Source organism: Pseudopodoces humilis, chromosome 17 (genome assembly GCF_049639895.1).
Source record: "Pseudopodoces humilis isolate 2021_Gansu_Grassland_sample_001 chromosome 17, ASM4963989v1, whole genome shotgun sequence".
In the NCBI taxonomy this organism is placed as follows: Eukaryota; Metazoa; Chordata; class Aves; order Passeriformes; family Paridae; genus Pseudopodoces; species Pseudopodoces humilis.
The window spans coordinates 14,777,035-14,804,766 of NC_142216.1; the positions used below are offsets into that span (position 1 = coordinate 14,777,035).

At 38.4% G+C, this 27,732-nt stretch overlaps 1 protein-coding gene across 1 annotated transcript; it reads right to left on the reverse strand.

Annotated features, from left to right (window-relative positions):
* LCP2 (lymphocyte cytosolic protein 2) lies at positions 1-27,262 on the reverse strand. The gene is made up of 21 exons (XM_088063783.1): positions 27,013-27,262; positions 24,582-24,644; positions 21,997-22,043; positions 15,668-15,733; positions 14,795-14,826; positions 14,014-14,048; positions 12,580-12,787; positions 11,753-11,841; positions 10,814-10,883; positions 10,526-10,609; positions 9,736-9,761; positions 9,628-9,647; positions 9,420-9,524; positions 8,482-8,512; positions 7,813-7,825; positions 6,687-6,807; positions 4,282-4,331; positions 3,338-3,441; positions 2,054-2,137; positions 1,149-1,304; positions 1-436 (listed from the first exon to the last, which is right to left on the reverse strand). The coding sequence occupies exons 1-21, from the start codon at positions 27,088-27,090 to the stop codon at positions 314-316; spliced, it is 1,605 nt and encodes a 534-aa protein (XP_087919909.1). The 5' UTR covers positions 27,091-27,262; the 3' UTR covers positions 1-313.
* Positions 27,263-27,732: the final 470 nt, after the last annotated feature.

Consider the following 27,732-nt stretch of genomic DNA (forward strand, 5'->3'; position numbering starts at 1 on the left):
GACTTGTACTGATATTTATTTATGGTTCATCAAATTTGGTGTGGAAATAATTTCAAGAGGATATACATATCTTGGAAGATAAAAAATTCTCATGTGCTGTATGATTAATGGACAGTAATAAACACTTTGTAGGAAAATTATATTTCTAGAACACTCTATTTAAGGCATAATTTAAAAATAACATAGTCCTTTTTCTTTGAAACCATGAATTTTAATGACTTCATGATTTTAGTTTGCTGAAAAGGGAAATATCTTGAAGTTTATAAACTTCAGTAGGGTTCAGTACCATATGTGATCTTCTCTAAAATTTCATTTAAACATGTCCTGCCGCATATTTTAACATGCACTGGTTTCTTGAGCCTCTGTCTTTTCCATCAATCAGAAGAAGAGGTGTTCTTTGGAAGTGGTCAATGATATCTGCTACAGAAGAAAATTCCTGTGGGATGGAAAAAATGAGAAGGCTAAGGCCAAAATGTCAGAATTATTAGTAACCAGTAGAAACAAAAGGGGTTTTTTTTTTAATTCTAATTATTTATCAATATTATAAAAAAATAAATAAGGTCCAGATCAACCATTCTCATTCCTGCCATGATCTGTAGCTCAGTAATTCTGTGTACAAGCTGCTGCAATGTTGTATAATTAATTTCTGTAGTCTTCATCTGTTTAATATGTGCTGTTGTCACTGTGCTTGATGTGGTAACTGTACTTGAGAGTTCAGAGGTGGCTGATCAGTTCAGGGGTTCTGTCTGGATCAGAATTGCCAGGAATGTGCTGATCAGTCTGGTGCCAGCAAATCCACCCAGTCCTGCAAGCTGGAGCTGAGCCACCAGTCTGGGAGCAAAGCTGGAAAGTGGCAGGTTTGGATTAGCTGTCAGCTCTGCATTTCCCTTCTCTGGTATCTCAGTGGTAAACAAACATCCCCGAACCGCGCACATGGATTTCTAATGGCCGTGTTCTAAGGCCACCCCTTCATTCCCTGAGTGCAAACTGCATAACCTGATTCTCCTTCCACCAATAACAATATTCTCCTGTGAATAACTCTGAGACAACAAGCAGAATTCCACCCCAGGAGAACAATCACCTGGCACTGAGGAATGAGGCAGGGATGCCTTACAATGAAGAGATGTAGTGTGAAAAACACATAATACCTCTTTTCCTTTTAAGCTGGTTCCTAATAAATATAAGTGGTCCTGCTGCTGGTACCGGATCTGGATGTTGTACACTTTATCTCTGTACAGCACCATCAGTACATATGGGTGAGTGACAGTTTTTCGTGAGCTGTCTCTCACCAAGAATGTTCCATCCTGAAACATGAAAAAATTAAAGATGACAGATAGCATCTCTGGGTTTGATCAGTGTAACAACTTTCACTAGAGCACTCATGCTTCTAAGTGTGTTTTCTTTCTGAAATCTTTTTCCTTTCTGATAAGAGAAACTGCACTACTAAAGCATTTAGGTCTTTTGACAAATGTGTTGTCTTTCAGTTTGCTACTTCAAACTTTCCACTCTGTTACAAAAGCAGATTCTAAGGGAAGGTAGGGATGCTGTTGTATGAGGGAGAGATTCCATTAAAGAAGGAAGTAAAATATCAAAGACCAAACCTCACATCACTTTAATCAGAAGAGAAGTTCATTTCCACTAAGTGCCAATCATGTTTCCTACGTGATGTATTTATAGACGGCTTAAAATAATGACATTGTCTGTGTAATTTAGATAAAGGCAGTGATACTGTACCACTCTCTCTGCTTTTCTTAATTTCAGGTCTACTTTGACAAGCCCTCCATTAGAATCCCTTTCTTAAAGGCACTGAATGGGACCTCATAAGCTGGACTTTAGCACAAGCCACTGGAGTGGTGCACATGCCATCTTCAGCTCATGGCAAGTGTAGTGAGACAGCACAGGGTAACCACAACTCCCACAGCAATAATTCTGTTTATCTTCATGATTTTAATTTATTTCCACATGTGCAGATAAGCCTTGTTTGTACCTGTACTTAATTTTGCTGGTCTCTATGGCCTAGAAAAGGGTGGGATTCCCAGCCCTGTGCAGGTACCTTGTTTATCCTGCGGAGCGCTGTCTCTGCCTCGGGCCGGCTGACAAAAGCCACGTACCACTCATCCTTCAGAGAGCCCTGGGGCTGGGGAACAGGACAAGGACAAAGTCAACTGCCAGGGAATGGCAACTATCACAGTAGAGACAGACAATGACACCTGTTTCTTCTTCCATCATAGCCCCATCTTTATTGCACACAGCTCATATTTATATGGTTATCAGAAGGCACCATGTTTCATTCCAGTTGGTTAGGAACTCACTGGTTGGTAATGGTGAGTGTACACATCAATCAAAACTTTTGTTTCTAACAATATTTACATACTTTTTCTACTGATTCTCATGGAACAGATCCCTCGTTATTACAGGTGCACTTGTTTTTCTGCCCAAGAATAGCTTTTTATGTTAACAAACTTTTCATTTTCAAGATGGGAACTTATCAAGCTAGCTGCTAGTTATACTTAGCCAAAATAACAAGGCCTGAACCATGATTTTACAAGGCATTTCTTTTGTAAGGTTTTACCTATATGTGACAGGCAACATGCAAAGAAGAGAGAGAGATTTCAGTGTGAGGGATATGTGGGTCTGTGTGAAGAATCTCTGAGGGTATGTGTGTCACAGATCACACTGCTATTATGGTATGGAAAGTGCTGCTAAGTTGTTTTAAATTACCTGCTCACTTTGATAAATGTGAAAATATTACAGATCTACCTATAATGCCCTTGCAGGTGAGCTAAGAAAATAGGTATTTCCAAAGACCTTCAGTAAAAGATGTTTGGTATAAGTGGTATGTTCTTTTTTATCTACCTGGACACTAGGCACAAAGGTGCCTTAACTATCCTTGACTATCATCTGAGACTATAATGCAGACTTCCTGTGAATGTATTATTTATGGTTGCCCAGCAGTGCTATCACCATGAGTGGTTTGCTCTAAACTTGTTTTATTTAAGGAAATGTGAAGCAAAAATGCACTTATAAGACTGAGTCTTTTACTCATTAAAGTTTTGTGGATGGAAAACTGAAAATCTGATGCTGCTTGAAGGCAGTTGTGCAAAACAAGTAATCCAGCAAATAAGTATTTTTCTTATTTTGTTCTGCTGGGGTTCAGCTGTTACTGTTTTTCTTGGTGAGGACAAAATAAGACACTACAGTTTGACACAGAAAAGGAAACTGAAAGCACTCAGTATGTCCTGACAGTGACTACTGACTAGAAGAACAACTTTGAAAGACGTTCTCTCTCAAAGCCAGAAAACTGGCTGTCTTTACACTTATGGTTCATATTTTGTACCTCATGTTCCTGTGTGTTTGTCTGGTGAACAGTCTGTCTGCTAGGAGCTGGCAATGGAGGTCTCATGTCAGCTGGGCCTCTTGAAGGAGATCTGCTGTTGCTGCCTTCAGAGATACAAAAGTAGAAAAACTGTTAAAACGAGGAAAATAATTTCATCTGTGCGCCCAGGGTGTAGGATCTTGATTTTATGAAGCATGGAGTATTTGTATCACCCTGGTACTGAGACATCTAGAAATTATTTGAAATCTGCTTTAGGTTTCTCTATGAGAACCAGGTTCTTTACATAATTCCATCCTTGGTGCACAGGGACTTTAACTGAGCTCTTGTGGTTCAGATTTTCAGTAGAACAGATGAACTTGAAATAGGGGTGACATCAGTTTCTGTACCACAGTTACTCGCTTGAGGGCATCTTCTTTAGAGACAGAAGTAATATTGTCTCTTTGCAATCCTTGCCTTCTCAGCAATAAGAAAGTAAAAAATGTCACTGTAGGATATTGACACGTGTTACCATGTGCAAAAAATTACTTGTAAGGCAATCGATGTCTAAGTTTTCTTTATTTTTTTTTTCTTAAAAGATAAATATGGAGCATATTTCACATGAAAAGCATTTGCTAATCTTTTTGGGGAGTATTAGCATACCACAGTGATTTGCATAGCTCAGCTCTCAGTACTGTACAGAAAAGGATGGTTTTATGAAGTTTTGACACTGATTTAACTAGGCAAGAAGCCTAAACTTCATGGGGGAAAAAAAAGGCTTAAAATCTTTAATTCAGACTAAGTAAGGTACACAAGATGCCTTTCAAGAACTTGATAGTTTTCTGTTCACAGTCCAAGAAGAAATATCCATTTAAAAAAACCAAAAAAATTATTGACTTCATTGAAACTATCTTTCCACTTTCATTCACTTAAAGAAGAAAAAAAGTATAAGAATGCAGGATACAAACCTGGATGGAAGCGTGGTGGTAGAGAGCCAGTTGAAGACAGGTTTCTAGCACTGTTTAAAAAAAAAGAGTAGTCAGTATAAACAGAACATTTCTCTACAACATGTCTGTGTTCTGATCACCTGATCTGGACTTTGTGCCTGTTTTACAGAATGTGAGAGCCCCTTGAGACCTGTTCAGGGTGAGGAGAGCCTTCTCTGTTCTTCTTTTTGTTTTTCTTTCCTTCTTTTTGTGTAAGTGGATCCACCTTTAAGTTTACCTGGAGCTCAGTACCTGGGTATAAGGTAATCAGTAAAGGCCACCGAGGTTTCTGTACCAGGATCAATGGAGAGAAGTACTTCAGCTTCTCAGTGGAGTTTTCACAGGGAATGACTCCATCCTTCCCCCAGAGCAGGAAGCACAGGGCTCACCAGAGCTTTCTCGCTGCAGGGTTCCACTTAACAGAGTTATTTTTCTTGCGACTTCTCTAACATTGTTGATAAAAATGTAGCATCACATTTATGTTGCAAGCTGGGAAGAACCAGCAACATCAGGGACTGGGGCATCTCCCACATGAGGAAAGGCTGAGGGAGCTGGAAGCTGAGAAGGCTCAGGAAGCACAGAAATATCTGAAGGAAGAGCCAGGCTCTTTTCACTGGTGCCCAGTGACAAGACCAGAGTTTCCCTTGGAACATCAGGAAACATTTTTTAATGTGAGGGCAAACAAGCACTGGAGCAAGTTGCCAAGAATGCTGTGGAATCTCTCTCTTTCCTTGGAGACATTCAAATGCCACCTGGACATAGTACCAGGCAGGCTGTTCAAGGTGACCTTGCTTGGGAAGGGGGTTGGACCAGAAGACATCCAGAGATCTCTGCCAACCTCAACCCACATCCAAAACTGCTCAAAATGGAGTCACACGCTTCAATTTCTGTTATTATTTTTTGTTTCTTCACCTAATTGAGAATAAATGGCCTGCACTCCTTTCCTTTACTGTTCATATTTCTCTTCTGCTTAAATGAGCTGTTGAAAAGACTCTGAGATAAATATGCTAATTTTGTTTGCACAGCAAAAACACCCTATCATGACTTGATTTATGGGAGAGAATCAGTCAAACCGGGGGCCTCTGCTACAGCAAATTTGGCAATGCTCTTTGAATATAAGCAGAAGTGTTCATCATAGGAATAGTTCAATTTGCATATGACCTTGCTATTGCTACTGCAATATTCGTTTTGCTTGGGTGTCAGCAACTCCAGAGAATGATGGTAAATGTGAGGAATTCATCAAAGAGCCATTAAAAAATATAGAGATTAGAAAATGTGCATCAGACATGGACTCAAGGAGCCAGCTCTAAGTCATCAAAGTTCAGGTCTGTTGCATGGTACATCAGAAATCAAAATTTAATTAGGGACTTTCCTGTCTATCAAATGAAGGCATAACAATCAAATATTTTTAAGTTGAAGCTGGGAAAAAATTACAGCAAGGCTCACAATTTTAAATAGGAATTATCAACCGTTAGAGTAAAGTTTAGTAAATGGGAGGTAAAATTCTTTCAGATTCAATTCCAGACAACCAGGGTTATGGGTTTTTTTTAGTTTTTAGAAGTGTGAGGAGTTACATCTCTAACACTTAAGCTCTTAGAGTGTGCAGGGCTCCTTTGTCCTGAATCCTGCCTAGTAGGAGATGGTCCCTTCCCAAAACAACTGGTCATTCTTATGGATCCTGCAAGCAATGGGAGAGGTGTCTCAAAAATGGAAGCCTTGTACTGTGTAGGGTCTTGATGCCTTAGGATTTTAGCTTTTATATTTCTCAGATCCTGTCCTGCTTTAGTGTATAACTCTAAAACTCCATAGGCTGTCAGCTGCTGCTCTCACATGTTACTGAGACAAAACAATTCCTCTCTGGGCCTGAAACTCAAGGACACCTCACTGCCTCAGGCCCTGAGAGATGTAAACAGTGAATTGGAGGGGTGAAACTTGGAGTAAATTACTTCATTACCTGGAAGCTGTAACTGGAGGATTAACCCCTGATATGTAAATGGACCAAACTTTTAATTGTATGAAAAACTGGAGACCATCATCCATCTTGGGTGTGTCCCCCCTGAGGCTTCTGACTGCCCAAGGTGCATCTATTGAAGGCCTTCAATAAATACCTGCTTTTATTATCTTAAGTTTGTCTAACCTCTGTCCTAGGTAGCCACTCCATCAGTTTTAAAAACTTCCTTGCCATAAAACAGAGAGATTCATGGTTTTTTTCTTGTCTAATGTACACTCTCTACTCCACTGATACAGAGCTTAAATTCTATAAAGGATTCTCCTGGATAGTAGGAACATCACTAATTAGCATTTTGTAGACGCAAGGGCACAGTCTTAGTACTGAACTACCCAGAGACTGATGTTCAAAAGGAATGAGCAATAATGGTGAAACAAACCTTTCTGCAGCAGGAATGCTGTTGGATCCTGGCTTAGGTGGAGGCTTGACAGATTTGGGTGGGAATGCATTGAAGCTGTATGGGTGCAAAGACAGCTGTGGCACTGGTCTTTGGAGGGCAGCTGTGGAGAGGAAGAGAAGGAAACTTAAATCCTACATGAGATATTCTTAAATTAAGTAGAATGAAGAAATTCTGTCACCTTACTGCTGTTTCATTAGATAAATATAATGCAGTAAAATGTCCTTGATGTGTTAGTTACAGATTAGAAACTCATATGGTCAGCTCAGAACTTAAAACTAGATATTAAAATTAAAAATAAACTGGAACTGGATTGAGCAATATTTACATTTTCTGACTTCTGTTTTGGATAAGCCACAATTCAGGTATGTGAACTGCAGCAGAGCTGAAGGTGGTACATGTTTTCTGTCACATTGCTTCTAAATAGCAGATTTGATATCACCTTTTTGAACATCATTCTGAGATTTCTCCTAGCATGAAATAAAACATTTTCTTTCTGCGGTGTCCTCAGACCTGAACTAGCAGTAAGAGTAGAACAGATTTGTGCTCTGCATACCTTAAATAATCTTTTTCTTTATGGAGGCTTAGGGGCAGTGATAATTCATAGAGACTTGGCCAAATGTCCTGCTTCTGTTATAGAGTCACTTTACCAACTTAATTTCAGAAATCAGCATTCTGCAGTAATTTAGAGACACTGTTGGTACATGGAAGAAGTTCTGCTTTTGTTCATAAAAGTGACTAACATAGCACAGAGCCTGCTGCCAGCAGGGTTTGCTGAGGACTGGGAGACATCAGGTTTCTGTTTCCAGCTGTTTGATGCAGTGTGCAGAACACAAATCTCTCTACTGTAATGTATTTCAAAATAAGAAATCCTGCTGGCTGACTGGAGGAAGCTATTAGCTATTGATTTCCTGGGGTTTGTGGCTTTGATATATAAATCTGCATGAGGCACTTTATATGAATTCTACAGCCTATCAGGGTACCACCTGACTTTAGAAATGGCTCTAAGGAAACAACTCTGAAATAATTCCCTATTTTACTTTCCTTTTTTTTAGAATTAAGACGAAGAAAGATTTTAAGTTTGAAAAATCACTGTAGAAATACTTACTGTCTTCTTCTTCCTGGGGAGCCAAAAAAAAAAAAACAAACCATTAGCAATGTATTATAGCACAGTTCTTAGGGATGTTTTACAAAACAAAATCTGAACATTGGTGAATTTTGATTATACAGGGACTCCTAATACCTACACTGTCACTTCCCTCTAAAGTTTTGTTTTGTCTTCATGCAACACCAAATATTTCTAAAGTTTTCACATTAAAGTGCAGCTATTATTTACAAGCAAAATGTGTGATGGATGTCCCGTAGTGTGTATTGACCTAAAACAGTCATAAACTCTCAGGAGATATAAACTTTCTTTATTTCTTCAAGTAAGTGTAGACTTTCAGAGTTATCTGAAAGTGAAACTTTTAGGTCAGCTTAAGCTGAAAAAATCCCCAGAAGCCTAAATCTTCTTTAAGCAAAACCACTTCTCTCTGTGTCATAGAAGAAATTCTGGCTTTATTCCTGTTATCCAAGATAAAGTTCTCAGGGAACAAACTGAGCTTGACACAGAAGAACTGTTTAAAAACACCCCATGTGCTATGGAAAGATCCACGAGTATTCCTTATAATTTATGAAAGAGACAAGTTTACCTTTTCCAGCATTATTAGTTTATACAGGTACTTAATTTTACTGTAACCCCTATACTTCTAGATATATGCTTTGAGACTATACTTACTTCATTTTTCTTGTGTGGTGGCCAAATCTGTCTGAAATGAAAACAAAACACTCATCATAGGTGGAATAATACTCATTTACTTTGTGTGCATTAGGCCATATTTTCAAGTAGAACATGAATTTATAGTAAATTTTAAAGACCAATGGATGCAGAAACATTTTTTCCTCATAAAAACATTTAAGATTCTAATTTTCAGCCATAATCTAAGGCATTATTGTAGTCCTTAGCCCATCTTGATTTTATCAATAAGGAAAATGTCTGATGATTGTAAGATTAGAGCTTGAAACAAGTTTTGTACAATGATGAAACACCAGTGTTCAAGTCTTGGACTCATTTATAATATTTGACAGCACTGCTGGAGCACATCATAAGGATATCAGGCTTTGTTTCTCTGATAAATTATCCTGGCTGATTAGCAGATCTCAATTATTTCTTCTCTTGTTTTAAGTTCAGTCAGTATTCAGCCCCCAGGTTTTCTAGAAAATGCTGGGGAATAATGGGGAATGCAGGAAAACCCTGCTGGCTGTTAAGAAGGAGTTTTGCAGGCTAATAAAATCAATGGGATGAAAATAAAGGTTTCCTTTTCTAACACCCTTAAACAACAGCAATAGAACTCATGTAAGAATGTTCCCTAGAACAAGAACTTGCTCTGGTGGAAAAAATATGGATCATGCATATCCTTGTGTGACTTGGAAGTGAGTTGTGCCCCATGTAATGGCTCTTTCACATATGACTAGAGAGATTTTCTGCATTCACACCTTTTTGCAGCTTCAAGCACATCCTGTGCATATTAATAAACCAAAACTTTGATATCCACAGACCCTGCTGTGGTGCAGTACCAGTAAATCAGACCATTAACAAGTACAACTATCAGTAAGTCAGATATTTTTGTTAAATTTCATTTCTCCTTATTGAATCTCAATTAAATGAGCACTTACTTTCCAGGGCTTTGCTTCCTTAGAGGAGGTGGATTGCCTCTTTCATATCTGTCACTTGGTGGGACAGGAGGTTTTGGCATCATTGCTAATTGTTCTCCCAGGGATCTAAAGCAGGAGAGAGATGAAATAAAGGCAAAAAGCTGCTTATTAAGAAATAACTGGGGAATACTGGCAATGAGAGGATCGTTTGCAGAGGACAAACTCTTACCTGAGCTGTGAAACCAGAGGCTGTAAAACAACAAGGAGTAGTTAAGAGAATGTATAAGTGTATCAAAATAGGCAAAAATTATCAATAATCACCAAAAAAAAATATTACCTTTTCAGGAATGCCTGGCTTCTTCCCTGAAAACAGTAAAAGCTTACATTTAGAAAAAAAATGGAAGTTAATTAATTAAACTTCCTATGAAATAAATGAGTTTTGCATAAAATTCAAAGTCAATCTTGCAGGCTGAAGAACTCATATCCTGAGATGAAAGCCAGAAAAATATCTTGGTTTTGCAAGTGGTGGTAAAATTGCAATCTCTTTTATTAAAGGGAAATTTGAACAATTTCAGCATGGCATGTGTCACAATCACATTATCTAAGGTTCAGCTTTGAACTACTGGATACTTTTTTTGCTATTATATAACAGATAAGAGTTTAGATAATAAAATTGTAGAGTCATATCTGTAGATGCTTTGTGTAATGTGGTTTTCAGGTCTGAAGGAAATGCCATTTTTTCTGGGTTCTATTAGTTCTCATCCTTCTTTTAAGTCTCTTGCCACATTACCTACAGCAGTGTATACAGAGTTTCACTACCTTTGTATGCAAAGGTGATTTCCTCCTTTAACCTATTAAATATTTCCATGTTCAATCAATTAAGTGGACATCAAACCTTTATTACTCAGGGTTTTCATAATGTCTTTCTGTTCATCTGTCTGATTCAGGGTTGTTTTTAGATGAAATTTCTCTCCCACTTTGTAAGTTGTGCTCACACCATTTATTCATAAACAGATGACTTTGATTACATCTGGTTGAGCCTTGTTCTTTTCCATTAATTATATACAAACTGATGATTTTCAGTAATTAAAGCAACCCCAGTGATATTAATGCAAGCAAATACTGACCTGATCCTGGGCTTTCTCTTTCATATGGGGGAGCAAAACGATCCAGAGAGGGTTTTGTGCTTCTGTCTATAGAAGGAGCTGGGGCTAAACATAACAACTGTGTAAGATCATTTGCTGGTATAGAGCAATATATATTTATTTTGCATAGATTAGAACTGGTGTTACTTTGTAAAATAACAATTCATTCTCCTGTAGGAGTAGCAGAAGAGAGTGGAACTGAGGGAAAAGAGGGAAAAGTGAAGTGCAGTCTTGGGAAAACTTTACAGAGAGAACACCAGCTGTACTCACGTTTCAAAGGCTTCATGTTTCTGTCTCTACTCAAGTCGTTGTTGCTTGGTGGAGGAGGGAAAGCTGGCAGCTAAAACAAGTATTTAACAAGTGGTTAAAATGTGTCTTTGCCTTTCTCCTTTTGAGTGTATTAACCCTACCGCATACATCTGCCTCTCTTGTGTGGTACAGCACAAGGAGCAGGTCTCTGCTCGTGGCAGGAAGGAGCCAGGACCCTCCTGAGGCTTGACCTACACTCACTGGGTTTTGTTGGGTGCAGAACTGCCTCCATCTGCTTCCTCCCAACACTCAGTGGGATGTCTCCTGAGGAAGGGGGTGTGGATTGTCCAAGGAAAGGAACAGGAGCTTCAACAACGCTGTTGGATCTCTGTGACACTGCATCAGACCAAAAGTCCCTGCAGCACATCCTGGACCTCTACTTGTGTATACATTGGTAGGTTTAGTGTATATCTGTTCTTGCAAACACTGAACCTATAGTGTCAGCTGTCAACAGCACAAGAGCTTTCCGTTTTGAAGTAGGCACAGCAGGAAAAAGAAAGTAATCAAATACTGGCCATCATTGTTCTGATTATACAGTCTCTTACACTTTTATGTGGTCCTAATTCAATTGGGCAACTGCTAGAAGTATAGCTTGGAAAAATATAACCTTTTCTTCAAAACAGAGGCATCTCTTACAAATCTATCATTTGTGTGGGAGAGGCATTCACAAGTAGGTGCATATTTCCAGTGTAAGAATCAATGAAGTAATATGAAATAATTAAATATATTTCTCCCATGAAATGTAAGTGTTCCTTGAACAATGGCCACCTTGTAACAGAGTTCAAATCTGTTTTGATGGCTTTCTCTTCATTCACTAGGTGAGTGAAAATGGTCCTACACTTGGACTCCTAAGAAGGTCCTGGGATAGAAAATAGGTGAGATATTAAGAAAGGAGCATACAGTAACACTTCTTCCCCCAAATGAGGCTGGGCCAGGTCGCTGGGGAGGTACTGGAGGCTGATGTGGTGATCTGGTTGTTGAAGGTCTGTCTAAAGAGAACAAAAATCCCAAACTAAGAAACTACGCAGAGTTTGATTATCTAATACTCATTAGATCTTTATGACAAAGAGCCCTTACAAGAACCTGACTACTGAAATTAATAAATCATAGAGACATTGCAGTAGGATTTGACTGGCAGTTGTTTTAGGATCAGTGTTGGGAGTTCCAGGCTGGTGTGTCTCTGTGGGATGACTCCCCTGCCAGGCTCTTGGCCACAGGATTTATTTTATTCCTGCAGCCTTGAGTGCGAAACACCAGCCAATCTGAATGGCAGCTTTGTGCTCCTGAATGGACTCCACACCTCCAGGCTGCTGAGGAATCAGACATAAAACAAAAACAACAGGCAGGGACAGCTGATTGTTCTTTTCCCAAGTCTCAGTAGTTGTTTCGCCATTGTTGTGGCAACCTGCTCTGTCCAAGGCTGCACTGCTAAAGCTACTGAAGCATGTATATGTGTGTAACTTCATACAGGTTCAAATCAAAGGCCAAATACTGCACACATCACACAAAACTAATCTTTATTCCAACAGAGCTTGTCCAAAGTAGAAAATGTAACTTTAAAAGTCACAAGCTCACAGAATTTGTGTCACTAAATCTTGCTCATGAACTACACTGCTACCTTCAAGGAAAAGTCTCTATTCCATTATCACCCACCTAAAATGTGGCTGATAACATGGGAAAAAATCTAATTTGTAAATCATTTATAGCACTTAATTTTTAGTAATTACCTATATAATCTGTGCTGCTTGGAAGTGACTTGACAGGAAATATGACATTGTGATGTGCTTCATCATTATTGGTTGGAGGTGGCTCATAACCATCACTGTCATGTCCTGCTTCCTCAGGCTCCTCTGTTGGTGATTCATAGTCAGCCTCATCTTCCTTTTCTTGGTCTTCGTCAGGGCTTTCGTAGTCATCATCATCATCATCATCATCCTGGCAAACAAGCATAAAAAGTGGATGTTGGCAGAGAACACTAAACCCTTCAGAGCAGTTTCCTTGGGGCCTTTCACAGTGGGATTTTTCACTCTGGAAAATACCAAGTTTTTACAAACAGTTTGAGGGGAAAAAAATTTTTTGAAATAATAGAGGGAAAGGGGGCAACATTCCACTAATGCATGGAGCACTCAAGAGCTTAAGAAACAAAACAAATATCCTTTGATGACAGTGAGTACAGTGGGAGGTCAAGATAAAGTGCAAGTTTACTGAAATGTGTGAAGTGTTTTAGGGAACAGACAAGGCACCAGCAAACAAGCCAGTGTTCCTAGGAACACAATGGAGCAGCAGTTGATGCTGCTGATATTAATTCTTTTATTAATTTCCTGCTTTCTACAGCATGCAACCCAACTTTTGAAAAATCATTCATAAAAACTGAGGTCTTTGATTTGACTCTTGGCATGCTCCTGACTCAAACCAGCCTCGTTTGCAGGACCTCACAAGGTGACAGTGTCAATACGGTCACTGCACTTCTGTGCAATCTGCCGAGGCTTGAGAGAAAAAGAACACTCCATTTGTCACTGGTACCACAGCTGGAATTTCCACAGTCCTCTGCACTGGCATAGAGCCCAGGTGCTCTGTAAGTGGTTACTTTTGTGCTCCCAGAACAGCAGCAAATCTCCTGTGAGTTTAGTAACAAGTGTCTTCTAAAAACGCCTCTCCCTTTTATTTTTGAAGAAAAGCCATTAGCACTGGTCAGCTTTGGAGATCTTCATACAGGCAGGCTGTGCATCAGCAGCTCAGGTGGGTGTGTTTCACCAAATGACCTTGGCAAGGTATTTCCTATGCCAAAAGGCAGAAGGAACTTCTGCAGTCTAAATAGCTTGGAAAAAAAAATTACTGTTCAATAAATTGGTTCTAAATGGCAAGAATTTGCCATTGAATAACACAACAACTTTGCATCTACTAACACCTCATTTAAGAGCTTGAGACAGGTATGTAAAACTCAGCTGTGGTTCCTTGGGGACCTGCTCAGAGGCTGGGAGCTTCTGCTCGAGCCAGTGGAATAGGAAGGCAATTCTGTATTTCTGGGGGAGAACCTTTTCTCTGTGAGGAAATCTGTATCCAGCCACTCCTGCTTTTCCTCCCCCAGCCTCCCCAAGCAGCCAGTGCAGGAAGGGACAGCCCCTCCTGAGCCAGGGGGTTTTCTTAACCCAAATACTCACAAACGAGGACCAGCCACCGTCATCCTGAGCGTACCCTGGGGAAAGAAGCACAACCATACATTTCTTTGTCAAAGACGTAATAACTTGTCAGAAACAACCCAGCAAATCCCAGGTGAATTCTGAACCTCAGAACTGTGCCACAGGAACGAGCTGTTCTTTCAGAGTCACGGATGGCACCGCGAATAACATCCTGATTCAAAACTAAGATAAGGCTGCCCTGCTGTGACATGATCTGGGTGCTGGCACTTCGAGTTTGTCCCACTTCCAATTTAAATTATATCATTTGAAACAAAATGCTTTCAGAACGAGCCCGGGCTTCTTATCTCCTTGTTTAAGACTTTTTTAGCTTTCATAAAAGAAGGGTTTGTTGTTGTTTTTTTTTTTAATTTCAGCTTCCCTCTCTAATTCCGTGCTGCTGGGAGGAAGGGCAAGGGGTGGAGATGTTGGAAGAGAAATATATAAGCAGTGATACAATTTATTGGGTTAAAGAAAGACATTTTGATGATTCTCAGGTATAAGTCTCAACTCTTGCCTTCCTTCACCATCTTTTCTCTTTAAAAACATTTTTTCTTATTATTCTCTTTGTTACTATTTCCCTTTTTCTTCTTATTCCATCCTGCATCTACACTTTTCTTTTTTCTTTATACTCCCATATTTTCATTTATTGTTTTGGATTTTTGGTTCCTAATCCTGCTCCCCTCTGTTGACTCTGCAAGTATTAATTTAATATTTTAATATTTTTAAGCATTTTTGTTGCTAGGATCTGCCAGTATACACTTACCTGTGTTTTCTGGAGATTTTTGTGTTTGGACCCTGCAACAAAGATACAAAAAAGAAATTCTTTCCATTAAATGTTTGATGCTTCTATTGCAAATAAAGGCGATAGTTAACTGTTACAGTAGAATGAAGTTTACACAGATAAGTTTCACTCTGCCCAAAATGCCAAAAAAATATTAGTTGATGTTTAGATAGAGGATCCTAATAAAAACTTTGTTTCAAGGAGAATTGAAGTCAGAGAAATCAAGTGGTTTGAAGCAAGGGGCTCAGAAAATACATTTACCAGTCCTGAAAAGAGAAACTTCAAAGTCAAGTTCATAAATGTAAAGTTAAATAAGGTTTTTATGGTTTTCAACTGTAGTTTTGGGTTCTAGTGACTGGAAGAGTGTAAAATCCTGTTATCAGCTGATGCAAAACCATGGTTTGTAGACTGGACTTGGTTTTCATCAGGTAGGTTCATAAATTGTTCTTTTCTCATAGAATGTTCTTGTAATTTTTGCTCTTCTTCTATTGTGAATATTATTTTCAGTGACAAATATTAAGAATGAAAGAGTATAATGATCTGTGGAATGCATTAATGCTGATTTATTAATAATATATGCTTAGGCTTCATGGCCTTCTTAAAGGCTATGTGCTCAGGTGATAAATTGCATGAAATGTGCAAATGTTACTTGGTTCTGGACATGGCAGGATTATCTGGGGTGTTCATGGGCTCAGGATTTGATATTTGATATCAGACGTCATTAATGAAACAGAGCTTTATTTTACAGAATTTCCAGGCTGCACTTCTGATCCAGGCATTGTCGATCAAATGAAAACCAGTCCAGAAATGATCAATCTGAAAGCTTTGAACAGAAACTTGAGTTATCTTACTCACCATTTTGGAAGGAAAGAGAGCCTCCCTTCATTTTTGTTTATTTCTTGGCTTAATTTACTTACAATTCTATTGGAAAGAAGAACAAAAATAGTTTGTAAAAAAAAATCCCTTCAACCTTGTCACAGCAGCTAAATAATTTTCTTCACCATTATTCCTCAGTATTTGCTAAATTTAATCTGGTAACTCATTATTATTATTTACAGTGTGATAAAAACCACTTATTGCTAAGTTGTGCTACAGCACAGCCAACTACAAGCTAGACTGTTTTTACCTTGGCAAAACCCCATGTTGTTGGATGTGTTTAAAAATAAACATTAAACCCAGCAAGCCTTGGGATCTTTGGTGTTATAGACATCACACTGCTTCAAATAATGGCCATGGCATTTGTATGATTTTGCATGGAAAAAGCAAATAATACTTCAGAAAAACAGAGTTTATGGCTGCAAAAGCAGGGATTAAATGTTCCCTGAGAATCTTCTTTATTCTTCTTGTGTTCCTTCCTCTGCAGCCAAGCCATCCCTCCTCCAGAATCCCTCCAGCAGAGAGGAGGGAAAGGCTGATCTAATTCTATGTTTTAATATATTTTGGCCATGAAATACCAAAAGGTTGTAATTTTATGCCTGGAGAGGTCTTTCCTAGTGAAGGACAGTCAGTACTGAGATTCACAAGGTTAATTCTACTGAGAGACCAGAATTCTGTTCTGCTACTAATGAAGTTTGCCTCTTTGATTATTTTGTTTCAAAGAAAGCTTAGGATGAGCCATGATCTGATTCCAAATTGTCATTATTTCTTATTGAGGAACATCCAACAGAGAAAATCCTGTGGCAAACAAAGCAAATTGCTTACATACATCCAGTTAAAAATATCCCATTTTACTTGCAGCTTGTATTGTTTAGGTCTATCAGAGACAATAATTGTGGAAATATAAGTATTATGAAAAACATCAGGAACTTTACATATCTGTTTGTCTCAGATTCTAAATTCTGTAAAATCTTAATTGTTAACTTCTTCCCCACACAACTTAGACTGGCTCAATCAGAGTTGATATCAATGTTGTTAAATACTTGTTTATGGGTAGGCAATTATCACCCTATTGTCTTTTTCTTCTCCTTTCATGCGTTTCACTGCTACTCAGCAATAACAATCCCCTGTTTTTTTCCTAATGACCTAATTAGCGCATCTTTCACGTCTAACTGCACTTCTGAGCCGGGACTGGAGGAAGACAGGTTTTCAAGCCCTCTAAGAAAAACAAGCCAAGAAAATGAAGTCATTTTGGATCAAGGTAATAGTGCTTCCTGAAAAGGATGACGATGAGTGGTGTGAAGTTAAGGGTATGCACTCAAGGATCCAAGTATGAAAGGAGAAATACAGAGAAAGAATATTGTTTAGATTTTCTTGTTTAAGGCAGGATTTTACAGTTTTCTGGTTTGAAGCCAATATTATCATGCTTGCCCCATTTTGAAATAAGCACATGCACAAGTGTTAACAATTTCTGAAGGATTACAGCTGTCTAAATCTGACATTGTTACCCAAGCAAGTTGGATAAAGGAAGAGAAACGCCAAATTACAGGCACAGGAGAACTCTTGCTCTTCTTTTCCGTGGAACCAACACTGTTCTGAGCAAGACATTTCCTTTTGCTGCAGGGGATAAGGAAGTTGCTGTGTGAATAATAAATTCCATGTGAGACATCAGGAAATGCCCTGGAGTGAGCAGTGCCCTGCACACATCAGTGCTTTGGTTGAAAAATGGATTATGGAATTTGTCTGTGGCTTATTCCCTGGTGTAGAAGAGGCAGAGGATCTTTCAGAATATCTTGGTGTTTTTTCAGCTAAAGAAGTAAAATGAAGTTCTCTGGTTTTGGAGCTAATAATTCTTAGAGTTCAGACTTTCCTGGGTGTGAATGAGACGTGAGTGTTTGGAAGCTTTCTGGACTAAACCTGGGCTGGCTGCTATGAAGATTTACACCAACAGGTTTTGAGGAGAAACTGACAGGAAGAAGTTGATCATATTATCTTGCTGCCAAAAATTAATCATATCATTCTTAAAATACAGTGTCTAATCTACTTTATTTGAAATGCTTCAAACCAATAGCTCAGAGGTTTTATTAGAAAAAAAGTAAATTTTAGGAAGGTCATGCATTACAAGCAATGTTCTCAGGGAAGAGAACTGAGCAGCTGAGCCTGTAACCATGTGAGGAAGGAAGTACAAAACCACACTGCTCTCTGAGCTGTGGGAGTGGATGATAGGAGAGGATAAGGCAACAGCACTTGCAGAAAATGTTACTCAGACTTCTCATTCTCTTTCTACCTCCTCCACCAGTTGCTAAACTTAAAACTAGCAGGAAGTTGAAATTTTTAAAAAACCCACACAACCAGCCCCCAAAGCAGGACTCCAAAACTGGCTTTTGTTCACTTAACTGCAGATACTGTTGACATGAGTAGAATCCACTCTACATGTATTGGGACAAAGGGCTTAAGATGGGTGAGAGGTGGAATAGAAGTTCCTCTAGGGCCAGGAGGCTGCAGAGGTGCCTACTGAGCACTGTCAAAAGCATAGCTGATGGTCCAAGTCTTTGGTTTGGCCTTTGAGAAGATTCTGCTGGGCAGATGCAATGTTGTTTTATTGACTTCAAACCAGACTGAATACCAGTTATGTTCCAAACCTTGCAACAACCTTTAGACCCCAGCTGAGAGCATGTGTGCACTGACATCTGCCCATTACCTTTTTAACAAAGAAAGAGCAGATTTCTCAGTTTTTATGTTTGCATTTTTCCTCTTCTGAAAGTAGAATGACTTCCAGACTGTGCCATGTTTGCAGGCTCTGGCTGTGTCACACTGAGCTGGCAGATGCCATGAGTGCAGTGATGAGCTTTCTGCTACTGGAAATTTCTGCCAATGCCATGGGGTACGCTTTGGAGTGCTGTGGGATATACCTTAAGATTTTTCCACAAGGCTGGAAATTTCAAATCTCAGATTTGCCATGAACCTGCCACTGGAATAGCCAGAAGGATCAACAGTGTCCTGAAAACTTGGAACTCTTCTCTCAAGATAGCAAATAGGAGTGACAGACTAATTCCAGTGTTTGTACCATGGTTCAGGTATCATGTATCAGGTGTCAACCAACCATTAGCATTATTTTTAATTAAAACTTTGCTTTTTCTATTTATGAATTCTGACCACAGTAAATAAGGCACATTCTATTTGTTGAAAGTGCTTTAAAATATTTTGCAAGACTCAAATTTGTTCTCTCCAAGTATTAAACTTCATGACCTTCTCTGACTGGCAGTAGTGCTAATGAACAATAGGAAAACTGGTTTTTTCCCTTAAGCTGCAAATTGGCCTCTTGCTTCATTAGATTTTTTATCAAAATGTTAGTAACACCCTCATGATTAGGTGTGAGTTTCATTTAGCACTTACGACTGATGGTCAGTGTCTGCTCTGTGTAAAATACACCAAATCCCTTCCCAGTCTCACCATTGTATCTCCTTCAGGACACAGTGTGTTGTTTGTGAGGATTCAAGTGTGTATCTAAACATAGTAGTATTAATATCAACTTTTTTAGCAAAGTTTTCCAGAAAGAGTTCAGCCCTTTCAGTGGAAAGTGCTAAAGATTTTAAGAAGTATTTTAATTTTCAAAATAGCACTTAAATCTGGGGGCTTTTTTTGTTTTTTATAAAGCAGCAAAAATTTTATGAAGATATGCACCTGTAACAGGGCTGGTGGAGATTAGTTTTCAAAATAATAGTTCATTAGTAATAAGAGAATGTTGTAGAGTTTTATAATTAGATTCAGGAAATGACCTGTCATACCTTGTAATGATAACTGTGACCTACTTTTGACTCTTGAAAAGTCACAGGATCATCCCCAAATAATGACAAGAGTTCTATTCAAAACCAGAGCAGTGGGTTTGCACAGAGATGCACATTTACAAACCCACACACCCAGGCCAGGACACCTGTACAGATCCAGGCTGTGCTTTGTGCTTTGCAAACCTTGTGTGATTCCAGGTGCTGGCTCCATGTAGGTCAGAATATTCCTAATAATACATTTAGAATATTCCTAGCTAATTTACTGAGGAACAATCTCTCTTGTCAATTTATCTTTTATTTATTTCAGCACTGGCCAAAGCTGTTATTAGGTTTTTGCAGAATATGCTCAGTTTTAGCACTGCTATTAGGTATAAGGTAGTGTAACTAAAATATGCTAATGCCTCTTTCAGCTTGCAGAAGAACTCTTGCTACAACCAGTTGGGGTTTGCATTATGATAAAAAAGAAGAGTGTGAGTGAATGTGTTCTAGCAGAAGTCACCAGCCAGCACTTTGTGTTTTGATGAGGATGTGGAGATTCTGAAGAAATTAATGTTTTTAAAAATGGCAGATTCTTCTGTCCATTAATTCTATCCAGGAGGGTTGTTTGGGGTTAAGGGGAGTTTTGGTTTATTGTTGTTGTTGGGTATTTTTTTTTGGCTGGTTGGTTGTTTTTAGTGAGAACCAGTTCTCTTCCCTATTAAAGCTCTAAACTCTTATTTTAAACAATGGCATTACATGGAGGACCTTTCTGCATGTATAATCACCATATTCCACTGAATATTTTGCTTTTTTGTAAATTTGGAAAAGTCTGAGAACAGAGGCCTTAGTTCCAGAGCTTTCCTTCAGATTTAAATATCTACTTATTTATTCAGTTCCTCAAGCTGTGCACCAAGCTTCACTCTTCTTTTCAAGCTCTTGATTTCAAATTCTCTTCTTGCTGAGAAATCAAAAAGATCTGAGTGAAAAGGCTGTTCAGTTTCTGCTGGCGTGTAACAAGTGAGGAACCCAAAGACCTGTCTAAAAATGGCTGTTTGCTTTTTCTAGGGTGTGAAAATCAAATTTTGAGGCATCAATAGGTTTGATGAGGAAATAGGAGCAAGTCCATATGGTTAGATTTCATTTTAATGATTCACCTATGGAATTAATATCTCTGATATGCCTGAGTTTATCAGACCATCCACTGACTACTTTTCTCTCACAAATTTGAAAGGAAATTACCAGAATCACCAGAAGTTTTTAAAATTAAAAGCTCAGACAATGAGAACAAGAGGTAATTCTGCCAAAGGACTGCTAAGGTGGGACAAATTACCAGAGAATTCCAAGTTCTCCAGTATGGTAAGATGAGTCTGTCACAGTCTAGTCTATCATCAACATTGTTAAATGTTTCTTTTAATTGAAAGTGAGTTCAGAAATTCTGAGACATCAGAGCATCTTTTTAAAATAATATCTGGACCTCCTTACTAACATATTATACACCAACAGTCTCTATTGTCAGGATATTTATTGTACGAAAATATAGATGTGATTTTAAGAAATATGTCACATCCAGGGCTTTCAAATTCAGTCCTTCATATATGATCTGAACAAGGGTCCTGCTGGGCTCAGCTCTTCCCACCAGCTCACCCATGAGCACAAAAACACCTTCCACAAGCTCTGATGTACCAGAAAAGGCAAAGCAAATTGTATCTTGTGTAGCAAAATCAAGATATGTGTGAAAGGAGAGAGTCTGGAGCTGGGAAATGAACAACACAGCCATGCTGGAACAGCTTGAATTCATTTTTTTTCTCCCTCCTTTGTTTGGAAGACCATGAAGAGCTCCATGTGTCTCATGGTTAGAAACCTTCTAACCTCCAGCTTGAATATATAGCAGAGAACTCAGAATTAAGTCCTTCATTTTCCACCATTAAATACTAAAAGAAGCCAATTTTTCTTACTCAGTATTGACTCAATGGGATTATTGTTCTTCATTAAGTAACTTCTATGAAATTATGGAAGCTATTCAGATGAACTGGAAACTTTTTCAAGGCCTAATCCACAGGAGCTGAGGAAAGCTATTGAACATTGAATCACATGGCCCAGACTGATTTCTCTTGAATGCCCACCTAAAGCAAAAGCATATGAAAATAATTTCAAATCCTCACCTGTTGTGGACATAACTGACTTTTTTCTTTTTTCCTTTTAGTTAAAGTCAACAGTTAAGCAGTGAACAGTTAAGTCAGGCTTCAAAGGTAATACTTGCACGAAAGTTTAACCTTTGTGTAGCTGCTGTCAGTCAAAGAATTTGTGCAGGAGTTCTTTTGAACATCCCCCAGACAATCTTTTTGTATTGTATCATTTTGCTTGAGCAGTCATGACAACACTCATTTTATCTTGGAATATTCTTCTTTTTCTCTCAGTATGCTCCAATACACAAATCTCTTGCCAATCATTCACAAATCAGTTGCCAGATATTTCCTATGAGACTTCATTGCAAAACAGCAAAAATAAGTTTTAAGATTAAGATAGTTTGACTTTACTTACGGCACTCTGAGCTTTGGAAATTTCTGGATATCATTTTCAGACATGTTCTGGAATGGAAACACATGGGATATGTGATAAAATTGTCCATGGAACACCCTGTGACTTATCCAAGTAAGTCATACACATATATTCAAAAATGTGGCATGAATTAATGTGGTATTTACATAACTTCAGAAACCAGGTATATTGAATTCCTTCGTGTCTGCACAGTGAAATTAGGCAATATTGTGCATGATTGCAAAATTTCAAAGTGGAACTGTAGATTTTAAAATACAGAACCTTTGGCTGGAGTTTTGTTCTAAGAACTTTATTTGTAACAGAAAGAAAAACAAGAAATCCCATGTTCTAGGGGACACATAGCTAGAAAACCCCTTGGACTTAAAAGCAGCCTTGGCAGCCTAAGAAGATCTTTCTAGAAACTGGGATGGGGGAAGGATGTTTATTCCCTCCTCAGCCATAACACAGCCCCTGGGCTGTCTGGAAACCTTTCCTGATGCTCCTGCAGAGTCATCCCTTCTCTTCCTCCAGCATGTGCAAATCCAAAGTTAGGACAGATTCAGGAATTCTGAAGATTTTGGATTTCACTGGTTTAGTGTTTTGTTTAGTTAATCACAAATTAACTATGGAACAAATTCTCTTTGGAACAGGGATGATAGTCTGGTTCTTTTTGTCTCTTTTAGTGGTAACTTTAATAGGTTTCTAATTACACATTGGTTCACAAAGCTGTCAGTGTCAATGTTCAGGACAGAACAAATCATATCTGTGTTTTTCCACACTATTTTGCCTCTGGGAGGAGTAAAACACAGGAAAAACATACTGCTTTTATGGAAATGTCCTGCAGTACTTCCTGAAGAATTGTATTTTTTCTAAAGGCTTTTTAAGCTTCTCTCCAGAGTTCTGTTCAGTTCTGATGATAAACCTGACAAATATTAGAGGTATAAACTCTTTTACAAGGGCTACATTTCTGTTTTAAATAACGGAGAATTTTATTAGACTAAGTTACATGAAACTCCTTTGGTTTTATTCCTACTGCATCTCGATAGGACTTTCCTTGTGGTAGCCAGTAGACACAGAAAGGTGACTCTGAAATTAGGATGTTATTCTGATTAATTTTAGAGCCAGATTTATCATGTAGATCTGACAACAGCTACAAACCCAGCAAACACTCAGCCTGAGCAGCTGCTTCTGTCAAATATAATTTGGCATTTTCCAGTCACTCACAAAATGTAAAAAGATGTTTCTTAGGAAAACCATTCATAGAGAGAAGCAATTTTTTTTTCCAGATTGCTTTGTACTCTGGAATATTTTACTGGACATCTTCTGTGGTTCTGTTTAACAAATGAACCTTTTCCCTTTTTTTCATTATAAAATGAAAAATTTCATTATTGCCAAGTAATTCAAAAGCTTAAAAAGATACTGAGCAGAGGTGAGCAGCTGCTTGGCTTGCTCAATAGAAAACATCCTTCAAATCTGCTGGGATGCCTCTGAGGAGCTGCTGCACTCTGAGCTAATTACAGAAACACTAGAAAAAATAGAAAAACACAAAAATCACTTAGAAATCACACAGTTATTGCACTTTCTATTTACACCTCACAAACTACCAGAATGTCATTATGCTTCCAGAGCCAGAGCTCCCACTCCAGCCACAGATCCTCAGTGCTTGAGCTGAGGAGGATCTCTTGGGGGCTGGTGGGATAAATCCCATGACACATCTGAATAATGCTGACTGCACCCTCCAGCAGGAGGGAGGGGTCAAATCCTCTTCCTACAACAGCAGCTTGAAAATTTTTATGTTTCAATGAATTTTTTTTTGTTTCAATGAAATGTCAAAAAAACTGAATATTAGGAGAAATAAATGAAAAATACAAAACTTCAGAAGTATGGAGAGATCTCCCCACAATCACTAATTAAACAGAAGACAAAAATTACTGCTTCTGGGAAAATAGAACAGCTAATATTTGAAAATCAAAGTAAAAAGTAATACTAAAGTCTCTTACACATCTTCATGAACATGTATTTAAGACCTGGAAACAGCTGCTATGTTGGTGGAAGCTATCAGCTTTTTTCTAAAATTAAGCCAATCCTGGAACAATGTTGATTTAAAGCCACTAGGACTTTGCTTACTAGTTTTGATGCTCTTAAATTTTATTGGTTTTGTGTATTGCAACAGAGGAAATCTAATTTTATCTATAGAGGAATGAAGGAGTTATTCCAATGAAAGGCCAGTCATTCTGAGCAGGGCTGTGTCTTCTTTAGTATGAGAGGATAATTAATAAATGTGGGGTTTCTGTTGTTAATATTTGAAAACAAGAACTTCCTGTAAAGGAAGATATTAATTCAAGACAATATTATTGGCTTAGAACTTCCAGTTTAAAATATATTAATATTGAACAACATGCTTGGGCTCCCAGCATTCCATATGGAAAGCAAGTTGTCTGCCTGATTTTAGCAAAAGCATTTACCTCCCATATTTATACGTCAGTAACCACCTGGAAGGCAGCTCTTCATCTGCCAGTTCAAAACAAAAAGTCAAAAACATCTCTTGATTAGAATTTTACAGGAATGAATTTTACAACTCCACTTACCAAAAATCTTTGTCCATTTATGCTGTGCTTCCTCACGACTTTCTCACAGTCTTTATACTTTAGCTGTCAATGAGAAGATGATTATTGCACCCTTAATTAAAGTAATTAATAAAGATACTTAAACATATGGCTGGCTTTGAGGAGGTGCTTTCAAGATACCTTTTTGTATGCTATGGCCTGCCTAAATGGCTCATTTTGTCCCATAAACATAGATTTTTATGACAAACATTTTTCAGTGGACTTAAAGGTTTTCATCCACTTATGAACACATTATTCCTCACATTTACAAACCACCTCACAGTTGCTTGGCCCAAAGAAATATTTGAAAAATTTTATTACTGTGGTACTGACTGGGATGAGCAGCTGCAGAAGTAAAGCAAAAACCCTGTTATCCAGGAATACTAAAGCTGACTGATCCCAGACACAGAATTCATTGTTGTGATCCAAAAGTTTTCACTTCTGGATGGAAATCTCACTTGTTAATCCTGGAAATGATCTATAATGTTTGTAAAGCTTTCCCACAGTATTATGTTTTCCAGTAGCATTTAGGACAAAGATATGCTCCTCAGAAGCTGCTCATGTACAGCTTGACCACAAAGCAAGACATGGCTTTTAAACATTTTCAACAGTTGTACTAAGTTTTTTATTTTCTTCTTTTTTAAATTTGAACAGTAATAGCATAATGTAAGAACATCATTTAGATTTTTTGATCTGGCGTTTTTCCCTTTCAAGTTGATCAGGTCCAAATCAGAAGGAACCCAAAGATCAGGCACACAAAGTGACTTTTGGAGGCTTTGAGACAAAAGAATGACTCTTATTCTGTCTGAAACTTTAGTCAGTGAAAGTTATGCAGACAAATTAACCTGGGATAGCTCCCCTAAAGCAGAGGAGCTCTTACAAGGGAGCTTTGTGCCCCTGTAGTTCTGTCCCTATTTTCATTTTAAGGTGTAACATTGTAACTTGGTGAATGTGAGAATGGATCCTGGAACAGCAAAACGGATATTTTTATGAGCCACCTTCAGTTATTCATATGATGAAACAGACCTAACTCTGGTAAATATTTTAGGATACAGATTAAAACTGTTGTGCAGACTGAGAACTTAAACCTGTAAATAATTTCTTTCATACAGTGAGTGCTATCGTGATGTTACCAGCACAAGTCTGTATGCAGAGGGAAGCAACACATCACTGTGATTGAGACCTAACCTCAGTCTTGAAGTAATTGATTAAAAAAAGCTGTTTATCTATTAAAAATATTATCCCAATATGGAATAGCCCAAATATGAACATCTTTGCTTTTTCTAAACAAACAAAAATAATTGGAAATGATTTGAAAATTTGGTTCTTCATTGCTTCATTCATTCTCTGAGTTTCTCTGGGGATAAGATCTGCTCACTTGTGACAGGTGCCCAGAGCTGGCTGACTTGGGCTGACATTCTTGTCTTAGCCAGATTTTTTAGATCACTTAAACAACTTCTGCCCTAATTTAGCTCTCCAAGAGTGGGATGCCATTATCTCTGTTCTGGAGAGTGTCTTGATCACTAGAAGGGAGGCACTACAGATAAATGTGCATTCAGTTATGGCAGAATTTACAATTGATCCTCTTACCACAGTTCAGAATATTATTATCAGATCTTTCAGAAAGCCGTTTTTCCTTTCCTAATTTCTTGGAAATGGTGGTCCAACTTCCCCCTGCACTGTTGCTCTAATGTTTTTCGTATTTGTCTGAAGTTACCTGTTGATAATGATCTCATCTGTTCCATCTCCAGTTTTTGGTTTCACTTTCCTGTACCACTAACTACTGCACCCTAAAATTAGGGGCTTGTAAGTAGATGGGAGTTTCACTTCTCTGGAGGTTTGGTAGACACAACCTCTATGTTTCATCTGCTCATCTTTATTAAGTAGTTCTGCATTCTACCATCAAACTGGCCTCAACTCCCCAGACAAGACTGAGTAATAGGAGCCATTGAAAAAAATAAACTTCACATTATTTCAAAACTAATCCCAAGGTGTTGCAAGTTTTACAGGTGTAGCCACGGATGTGATTAACAGAGACATTCAGAGGCTCATTTGTTACACTGAGCAATTTGGGAAAAAAAACATCACTTCTGAAAATCATTGAAGATGAAACAGAAAATTTGTAATCTTCACACCTGAGTGCCTTCCACAGCTGTTAATGTGTGTTACACCAACCAGTACTGTAGTAATGTGTTTATTTTCTCTAAGCCATGAGTTTCTCTATACCCAATACAAAAATCCCTTTCAAGATTCATTTTCGCTGACCACTTGAGCTCAGCTTCTCATTTGACAGCGGTTTTGCTTTTAGTTCTGCAGCGAGCTTTGCCCAGTATAAAATATCTGAATTCAGCCCAACCAATGTTACAGCAGTTCATTCCTCCTTCAGAAGAAGACAAAACATGGCCAAACTCACCGTCCTGAAATATTCTGCCAAGTCATCTGGGTCCCAGGTGAGCACGTCGGAGCGGTAGGGGACATTCCGCAGGTCCATGGTTGGTTTTCTCCCCGAGGCAGTCAGGGAGTGCTCATAGCCTTTCTGCCATGGATTCCCTCTCTCCAAGGAATTCCTTGCCCAACCTCCAGCTGCTTCTGTCAAGGAACTGTTCTGGTCAATTGAAATTATGTTGTGAGTTCGTTTCAGAGCGACACTGCTTCCTCTTGTACAAAATGGTCTCTTCTCAGAAAAGTTTCAGCTAGTCAGCCTTACCACTTCCTTTCTCTGAATATAAATAAGTAAACAAGGAAGCACAGCAGAGGGTTGAAAATGCTCTGCCTGCTATATAGAAGTGCCTATGGACCCTAATTGCTTGTAGTAGCACACATAAATATTTATGTATTTACTCACATTATACATGTATAAAAATATTGTCTTCTTATCTGAACACGTGTGGGTTACTCTTCTGTGCAAGTCTAGCCCAGGTAAGCCCCCTCAAAGAAGAAAACATCTACTTAAGAGAAACTTCCTTGATTTATCTCAGGACCTGAAATATCCTTCTTTGTACAATTAAAGGTTATTGTCAGAGCTGTACATATTGAAGAACTAATGAAGTAACAATGGAATTACAGTCAGTATCCCTTCAAATAAGGAATCACTGAGTGAAACTAAAAAATGTACAAGTTTAGATGAAAAATT